Source organism: Penaeus japonicus, unplaced genomic scaffold (genome assembly GCF_977035675.1).
Source record: "Penaeus japonicus unplaced genomic scaffold, GWHDUDI00000001_assembly GWHDUDI00000001, whole genome shotgun sequence".
In the NCBI taxonomy this organism is placed as follows: Eukaryota; Metazoa; Arthropoda; class Malacostraca; order Decapoda; family Penaeidae; genus Penaeus; species Penaeus japonicus.
The window spans coordinates 28,929,726-28,939,725 of NW_028234403.1; the positions used below are offsets into that span (position 1 = coordinate 28,929,726).

At 37.5% G+C, this 10,000-nt stretch overlaps 1 protein-coding gene across 1 annotated transcript in view; it reads right to left on the bottom strand.

Annotated features, from left to right (window-relative positions):
- LOC122261742 (kelch-like protein 4) overlaps positions 1 to 10,000 on the bottom strand; it is a 17,185-nt gene that overhangs the window by 1,309 nt on the left and 5,876 nt on the right. Inside the window, exons 3-10 of the mRNA XM_043029538.2 lie at positions 9,462 to 9,612; positions 5,549 to 5,714; positions 4,928 to 5,061; positions 4,440 to 4,599; positions 3,713 to 3,894; positions 3,406 to 3,558; positions 2,801 to 2,979; positions 1 to 2,074 (exon numbers count right to left, since the gene is read on the bottom strand). The exon at positions 1 to 2,074 is cut by the window's left edge and continues 1,309 nt beyond it. Of these exons, the coding sequence (XP_042885472.1) occupies positions 1,891 to 2,074; positions 2,801 to 2,979; positions 3,406 to 3,558; positions 3,713 to 3,894; positions 4,440 to 4,599; positions 4,928 to 5,061; positions 5,549 to 5,714; positions 9,462 to 9,612 (1,309 nt within the window). The 3' untranslated portion in view covers positions 1 to 1,890. The remainder of the gene's footprint in view (positions 2,075 to 2,800; positions 2,980 to 3,405; positions 3,559 to 3,712; positions 3,895 to 4,439; positions 4,600 to 4,927; positions 5,062 to 5,548; positions 5,715 to 9,461; positions 9,613 to 10,000) is intronic.

Below are 10,000 nucleotides of genomic sequence, written 5' to 3' on the forward strand. Positions count from 1 at the left end.
CATAGCACAAAAATAACATTGCATAAAAATAAACTAATTATGCCTAAATTCACAGCTGACATTCAGTAAATACTCTCTAGAGATGCTCACTGACATGCTTTTGTGTCCATGCACACATCTTGCACTGTTTGTACCATGCTGTGGGTTTTGCAGGAGTGGCTCCTGATCTAATCTCGACATTACTTAGAGTTAGTCTATACACTAGAAAAACATCATATATATACACCATCACATATCATATACAGAATCATATCAGTGGGATATTGTTGATTTGTTGAAAAAAGGAATAGAAATGAATATAAATGCAAGTGGTTTCTGCAAATGAAAAATAAAAAAAACATAACCCCCCCCACACACACACACAACCACATACATGCACAACCACAGACACACACACACACACACACACACACACACACACACACACACACACACACACACACACACACACACACACACACACACACACACATACACACACACACACACACAATCACACACACACACATTCAGGCATGCAGAAACATACACATACATTCATGCATATACAGACACTCACTCACCCACACACAAATATACACATGCACTCACAAACATACACATGCATTCATGCACACAAAAACATATACACACATTCATGCACACACGCACACATACACATATGCATGGATTCACGCACCCAAGAGCACACATATAAAACATATATACATTTATAAAGATATATAGATATAAAAAAAGAGAAAGAGAGAAAGAGAGAGAAAGAGAGAAAAAGAGAGAAAAAGAGAAAAAGAGAAAAAGAGAAAAAGAGAAAAAGAGAAAAAGAGAAAAAGAGAGAAAGAGAGAAAGACAAAAAGGAGAGAGTGAGAGAGCAAAACCACAGAGAGAGAATCGAGAAAATTTCATGACATTACTATTGCACCATTTCACTTATGCATTGTCACCCACTTGCATTTATTGTAGCTAGACAACTAGTCTTTCTTTGTCACCGTGACTCTAAAACATATAACAAGATATTACCAACCCCAAAACGGAAACTGGAAAGACAAGTAGGAACAATTAAGTGCATACGGACGGATTTTTTCCCCTTCCCTGATAATAATAAGACTTAACAGTATACTTCTCCAGGGCGCTGTCATTACTATTATAGATGTTCTTGCACATGTTTTTTTCTTTTTCTTTTTCTTTTAGGGGGGAAGTGAATTACCATTATTACACATTATTTTTATATGAAAATGGGAGAAATAGTGGATGTATACATTGGAAAAAGACATTCAGGTGCCTTTCTTTGGAATAATTTGATGTGAAAAATAGTATCGTACAAAAATAATTTCTTCTGAAATGAAATGAAGGAGCTAAGCTCCAATTTCCACATTAGCAACACTTCAACAGTCATCTTACAATAAAATAGAGAGAGGGAGATAGAAAACAAATTCATCAAACAACCCAATCTGTTCTCTTCTCCAAAACTGAATACATGAACAAATTTCAAGAACCTTAGAGAACAATGCAATAGATTCTGTTAAGGAGAAAGATGAGCACACACACGCATACACATGCACACGCCCATGCACACACACACTTGCACATACACTCTCTCTTTCACATCTAGCTCATGAATGCTACTATAAGCTACATTTTAGAAATATAATGACATATTGCTGGAATGTCTTACATCTATATACTAAATATTTGATGTGGAGTAATTCAATATTTATTTTTTCTGAGAAAATAAATAATTACATAAATTTACCTTTGCTCATGTGCCAACAAAAAGAAAAAAGAAAATTATCAAAACATTAATTTTAATTGTACATAATAATCTTATCAAGTAACTGTGAGATTGTAACAAGTGTCATAGCCCATCAAATAAATGCCTTCGTCCCCCCCAAACTATTTTCCATATGGAGTGAAGACCTCGTAATCTAAAACCGTGAAGTTGTAGTCACTCATTAGTGTATTGCACGATGCATTTTCCCCATCATAGGAGTGGGGCAAGTTGGAGTAACTCTCCAGGTTTTGATTGCAATTGCCGGCAATGAAAAGGTCAGCCCCAGCACCAAATATAGGCCCACAACTGAAAGAGAAGAAATATGCGACTATAAACATAAATCTCATGACAATATGATATGTGTGAACACAAAGAATTTGGCCTGAATTTGCACCAACTATCACTCAAACACTTCCATTTCAGTAAGTTAACCCATTCACGCCGGGGCTATTTCAGCTCTAAGTGATCAGAATGCTGGGGTATTTGAACGCATAAGCCTAACGCCTTGGGATTCTCAGGTGCACTAGCAGCGAGCGAGCGCTGTACGCCTGCTCACCCAACACACCAGCCTTGACTAAATATCTTGTCTCCGGCGTCTGACCCAGAAACCACTGAACGTGACAGCAAGTCAGCCGGCGCAAATGGGTTAAGAGAAGATCTTGTTAGTAAAACTTATTTGGTAATAATGGACTGTAGCTAAAATAAAAAGAATTTCCAATTGCCATGATTTTCCAAATCAGTATTTCAACTCACAACATAAATTTACAGTACATCAATAAATTGTTTGATAAAAAAAAGGAAATACAGATATATAAAAAAAATCATTACTTCTTATGATCTTATTCTTATTAAAGAACATTTTACCTGAACCAGTCACAGCTGAATTTAGAGAAGGAGAGCAGAATGAGCAGAGCTCAACTACTAAACCAAGCCAAGTTAGTATGAATTGTGTACAATACCAAATTACAAAAAAACAGATGCAGTGATATGACAAAATAATTCAATAAAAAAGTGAATTTGAAACACACTTACTCTGGATGATAACATATGGCAAACATTTTCTTGACCACTGGGAACTTGGCAGGAGGAATGTCTTGGTTGTTGACAAGCGTGAAGAGGAAGGCCTTGTCTGAAGCAACGTAGCGCCCCTTCATGGTCGTCTTGCCCCACGGCACATCGCTGAAGCCCCCGCAGATCTCGCCATGCTGGCCCTGTTGGGAAGATGGAGGATATTAACTCTATGACGATGGTGCGTCACACTCATGTGACACAGCTAAATTCCCGATGCTGGGGTGTCATGTCAGTGTGACGTTTCCAATGCAATATTGCAATGGCCCGGCGTAGGGGTTTTTGCGTAGCGCGTGCCCCATCGGGAAAGGGTTAATTGATCTATTAATTTATTTATCTTTCTAATTTTCTCTTCCTGTCATTCTTCCCCATATCTGTTTCTCTTTTTCTCTCTCTCTGACCTATAAGACTCCATGCTGAATTCCCTATAAATTTGTTCCCTCTCATTCCTAAGAACAACACACAGAAAAACACAACCACCACAACCAACAAACATAGAAAACCAAAAAAGTCGCTCACACACAAAAGCAAACCTTTTCCAAACTCTAAATATACTTAGATAGACATACCATCACAATCGTATATGTGGGAGCCACCCCATCACAATGGCGGTGAAAAGCGTCTGCAGAGTAGCCATGGGTAGAGGCACGGTACACAAGTCGCCACATCTGTTTGTTAACGCCATACCAGCTGTTTAACACCCTCTGCAGTGACATTTTCTCCTGGAATGGCCAATAATGTTACCCTTCTTACATAAGAAAGCATTTATAATAAAAAAAAAAAAAAAAAGCTATACAGACAACTGAGGAAAAGTAAAAAAAAGAAAAAAGAAAAAAAGAAAGAAAAAAAGTAAATTAAAAAAGGATCAAAACTCACATTGACAAGAATCTGTGAGCCAGCAAATAGCTTGAGAGAGACCCTTGGCTGGAGGCGCTTGTCCTCATTGGTGGAGTTGTCCTTGAACTTGTTGGGCAGTGCAGCATAGCGGTATCTCTCCAGAGACAGCTCCATGGGCACAGCTCCAGTCGGCTCAACTTCTTCCGCAAATACTTGGCTATCTGTATTTTTTTTTTTTTTTTTGGGGGGGGGGGGAGTTTCCTTTATACTTGTTTATTAAGGTCTTCTTTATTAGCTTCTTAGAGGTTTTTCACTTTTCCCTTAGTCACCATGCAAGGTAATGAGGATTATAGTTTCTCAGGATATAAAATGATCCCTAGATAATTTCTCACACTCTTATGAAAATTATATAATCACATTATTAATAACATTTATAACAGTCTTTGGAGTGATTTTACACTTACACAAAGAGGTTCTTGTTTGCAGTTTTCAATTGCAAGGCAAAAGTTGAGGTGAATTTTTTGTATAGCTCAGATTGGCCTACCATAAATCAGGTATGGCAACCCCACACCTGAAGGCCAAGAGCAACTGATTGCACTTTTGGAGATATCTTGTCATTGAAATTATACATGCATCCATATATACATACATAAACATGCATGCACGCACGCACACACATACATACACATATATATATATAAACAAAAATGTTTCTATGTTGTACTAAACTGAAGGTATGAAAAGAAAAAGCACATTTGGCTCATACCTATGAGTAGGAGTCGGACATGGTTAATGACCCCCTGGAGCTGCTGGCACACACGCAGCCTCTCCTCCTCCGTCCAGTGGGGTGTGGGCTGTGTGACTCCCGCTCCGTACTTCGCCCAATTCAAGACTCCTCGCCACACATCTTCCTCTTCCAGGGCAAGCTGCAGAAATAAGAAAATGTAATATGGGGTCACTTTGCATTATCAATAAAGGATGTATGATTTAGTTAAACTGATGTTTATTCATGTATCTTATGGCTAGGTAAACTGAATGAAAAGAATCCATGCTTATACTTAACAAGAAAGTGGATGAAAAGTTACTAAAGAAATAATTTACTATTAAAACTAAAGTGTTCTGGGGAATAAACATACTAATTCATTGTCTTAACCTCTACACTTTTCTTTCTCCATCAAATAGAAAAGAGAGAATTTTTTTTCTTATCAATTCACCTCAGATTTTAGAATATAAACCAACTTCTTTCCTACTTACGTTGTCAGAGGAGATGAGCCTAATAAGAGCTTCTCTGGAAAGGTTGAGGAAGGAGGATGTCTGCATGCATTCCAGTGCGTTCTCTCCTATGTACGCCACACAACGGTCAACAAAAGAGCGACTACCCTTACTCCCTGGAAGTGTGAAGGAGGCAGCCGTGTTAAAAAAAATAATAATGTGAGAGCATAAAATAGGAATCATTAATTAATAAATCTACAACCACTATATACAAGTTGTAATCATTTGCATAAAATATTAAATAATGACTGTTTTATATGACAATCAAGAACATGAACAACATTGCTGTTAACCCATTGACAGTGGATGGCATGATTTGCTGCCAAGGCAGAGTCAGTCGTAGACATGGATGGCACTGTGCCATACAAGATAAACCCGCCACATGACTATATACACATTTTATTAAAACTGCAACCAATGGATTAATCACCTAATTAGAGAAAAAATAGTAATGCATGAACTTTGACCCTCCTCTAAAAATGAAAATTGACCAAAATGTGAAATAAAAAATAATTTAACACAAAGAAAAAAAAGAAGAAAAAGCCACATACAGACCAACCAAGAGCAAGAGAGTAAACCCATAAGACTGGGCCCTAAACTCACCCCCAGTCCTCTGCTCCATCTTGAGAGCAGCCATGAGGAACGTGCAGGCATTGTGGGGGGTCATGGTGGTGGCTATGTGGTCCTCACAGTGCTGGCACAGCTCCTCCAGGCCCAGGTCGTGGCCTACACCATACACCTCGAACACTCCGCTGTCGCTCATAACAACCTGAGGATGAATGGATGAATGACAAGCATCATTCATATGAATGAGAATAAATGATTGAAAATATCTTCATACAGTTTTGAAGGTTTTTAGTGCATAATAGTCAACAGCTGTATTAATAGAAATTATACTATTAGTACGAGAAGAGCCAGATGTGGCATTTGAACTCATGCAAAGGGAAAAATATAGTTGCAATAGTCTGAGTATTACTGAATATATCAATGCATCTAAAGTAACCCTTGAGTTTAGGTAACTTCACATAAGTCTGACTTGAGACTCTTGTTGACAACAGTGAATCCTTCATGTTATTGGAACTTCTTTAACTGTTTATGTTATGTTTTTACAACATCCGTCTTGTGAGGTCTACTCTGTCCCACTTGAGATATGAAAATCCTTGTTCCTGACCTCAATCATTAACGTTAAAATGAAACACCACATCTTAACCCATTGCGGACGGGTGATAGATTCACTTGCCCAGTCTCCAGGATGGGTTAATTTCAGAGAGAGGCAACTTCACACTCATACTTTGACTTTTCCCCCTCTATTTCAGTCACTCATGTAAAACTAGAGCCATTTTTGTGTCTTATTTTTTGTGTTTTATTGAGTTTAGAGACTTATATGTGCCATATGACAGGCTCTATAATGCTGCAGTTGAATAAAATTGTGGTATAGGATCCATGTCAGCTCATTATTTTTTTTATTCTCAGTGTGATAAAAGTATTGCTGTTTTATGGGAGGACAAAGAGCAACTTCTTTTTTTCATTTATGTATTGTCATAAACGAATACGAACCATGTAACCATTTACAATGAAGATAACAAGAAGAAGTAGGGAAGAGGAAGGAAACCTGTGCTTATGACTGTGAGTCACAGTAAAAGGCATCCCTATTGGCACAGAAGCACATTTTAGACACACTGGGTATAGTTTGAGTCACCGTCCTCTTCTCATTCTGCTATCATATACTTCATTGGTGGTACTTAAGAGCAAGAGGTTGGTAACTTGCTGTGTGCCACCACTCTATAAAGATTGTGCTTGCTACACTGTGGATGGGTGCCATTCAAAAAGCTCTCTCTCCTACTGGTGCTAGAAAAAAGTGGTGCCATCTAAGTTTTGGATTTTAAGTTAGCGTAATATTACGGTAAGTATAGTAATTATGACTGCACTTGTCATCATCGCTCACTCTTTACCATAGCACAATAAATAGCACAGTCATCCAAAATCCCCAAACGTCATGTACGTCATGACGCCCATCGTCAGGCCAAAGCTCCTGTGTCATGTATGTCATGACACCCGTCCGCATAATGAGTTAACAGGCATCCATAGATCTTATATGTCTTGATGGGGAGCCCTACAATGCTATAGCAAATTTCCTTTGACACAATAGCTGGTCAACCTTATGATCTAAAGCTGTTTGGTGCCCCAATGATTTGCTGAGGACAATTTTAATGAATTTTTGCAAAGTAGCTGCTTGTTGGGCTCATATTTTTGCTTTCAACAGTATAAAAAAAATCATTGCTCCTCCTTTGAACATATGTCTGGTGTATCTTCTTTTTGAGGCAAGAAATTTTATAACACTGTATTTTATAACTGCACTCTCCAGTGCAGAAAGAGCCGAAAGCTAAGTTTCCTTGCTTGTGGTTCAAGTGCTCACTTATTGACAGCATTTGAAAGAATTAATAATGGAAAAGCTTTCAAAGTTTACCATAAAATGTTTATTCTGTAAGAACCCATAATAAACCAGCTCCCACCCACACCTACTCCCTGCCAGTGTGAACGCAGCCATAATAGTGATTGCCATTGTCGTTGATTGTGGCATTTGTCTGCTGTAAAGATACAGACTTTCTGCAGTTTATGTATAAGAGTTCTGCTGTCTGAAGTTAAACATTTTTTTCTGGGAAGGAAAGATATTGCCATTGTTATTGTTGCAATCATAAAGGGCTATTCCAAAAAATAATTTGGCATTATCTACAATGAATAAAAATAAAAATCATGAGACTTATATCTACATTGCAATCTCTTGTGGTACTGCAAAGGTTGAAAACTAACTTTTCCAAGCTTGTAAAAAAAAAAAAAGATTTTGTTGTTGTTGTTGTTGTGCACTTATGCCTATGTTAGTTCCATACAGGCTATACATGAAATATTTGAAAAATCATCCAAGATGTCTTCATCTTTATTTACATAAAATACAGAGCCATATCTGTAGCTGAATCATTTTCTCCAGAAATTTTAAAAGTTCCCCGATCTTACAGTATTCAATTTTGACCAGATTTCAAAATTGTTCAATAATTTACCTAGCCTATTTGGCTTACTATCTTGGTCACACTTTTAAACATTTTCAAAGCACTGACCAATAATAAAGGTTTTAACAATAAACGATCATTCAGGCCTGACAAACAGGTGAAGGTGAATTAATACTAAAAGTTTGTTAACCCATTGCGTACGGGTGTCATGACATACATGATGTAAGAGCTTTGGCCTGACGACGGGCATCATGACGTACATGACGTTCGGGGATTTTGGATCACTGTGCTAATTTATTTTGCTATGAAAAAGGAGTGAGTGATGATGGCCACTGCAGTCATAATTACTATAATTACCGTAATATCGTGCTAGCTTAACGTCCAAAACCTAGATGGCACCACTTTTTCCTAGCACCAGCAGGAGAGAGAGCCTTGAATGGCACCCATCCACGGTCTCTAGCAAGCACTGTCTCTATAGAGCCATAGCACACACCAAGTTGATGAACCCTTGCTCTAAAGTACCGCTGATGAAGGTTATGCAGGCAGAACGAGAAGAGGAAGGTGACTCAATCCATACCCAGTGTCTAAAATAAAGTCTAAAAAAAAAATAAAGTTGCCTTTTGGCCTCCCAGAAAACAGCAATACTTCTATCACATTGAGAATAAAGAAAATAATGAGCTAATATGAATAATATACTATAATTTTAGTCAACTGCAGCACTGATAAAGCCTGTCATATGGCACATATAAGTCTCTAAACTCAATAAAACACACAAAAAAATAAAACACAAAAACCGCTCTAGTTTTACAATGAATGACTGAAAGAGAGTGGGATGATTCAAATTACATTGCTTCAAGCGGTCTCTCTCTAAAATAAAACCTATCCAGGAGGCTGGGCAAGCAAATTTATCTCCGTCTGCAATGGGTTAATGGATATGGACACTTGGTAAATCATGTAAAAGAGGTATGGGTGAGGTATCTACAATGCAGGAAATACTGAATAAAGGTAATAAACATTCTACCTTTGTACCATGTTTCATGTCATAGGAAATAAGTAAACTCATTACAAAAGTGCAGTAATTATAGAGATGGAGATGGAAATATGCTATCCATTCTCAAGCGAAAAAGAAAGAAAGAAAGAAAAAAAATAATAACATTAATACCAATAACAACAACAGCATAGGTTCAGGTATCCTAAATTATCAGACTGCTTGCTACCCAACATTTTGTTGTCCTGCTATTTACAAAGTCTATTTTCTCTTCAAATAATGTTATATTTTCCACTCTTTCCTATTTTTTCTCAGGTCATGATGTTAGTTAGAGACCATGTGATCATTTTTCATGGAATGCATACTATCACATATCAGAGGTTATTTGTAAGTATGTACATAAAGAGACAACATGCATAAATATAAGTAAGAGACTGAGAGAGAAAAGTATATATAAAATGCAATAATCAATCAACAAAAAATAGCCTTATTCCTTCCCCAAAGAATAAAATATGTAATGTACCTTGCCAGTGTAAATGTAGCAAATGACCTGTCTGAAGATGTTGGGCTGGTACTGCGGCAGACGAATAGTGGTCTGGGGACTGCCTGGGGTTACTGTGCTACCAGGAATTACACAAACCTCCCCTCCTGAGGCTTCCACAAAACTTTTGCATCTGTGGAGAGATTCCATTATTCTTCTATAAAACTCCATTATTCTTTCATACAATTTTATATAATACAAAAAAAGATTGAAAAAATTCTTGATTACAAAACTGAAATACCACAATTTCTGCAAACAGCTGTGACCCCAGCCAACAACCCTAGTGATTTGTTGGCAAAATACCCCTCTACCCACCTTACTTTCTTCTATACTTTAGATCAAGAATGGCTAGCCAGAGGAATACTAGAAGAGGTATTTCTTATATTAATATCAAACACGGCTAAAAATGGACTGAGCACTGATGGTACGAATGGCAATGGACGGCAAAAGGCATTGATTTCTTAAAACCTGATGTGTGTCACGATTTTATACCAGATGTATTGGTCTAGTTGATAGTATAA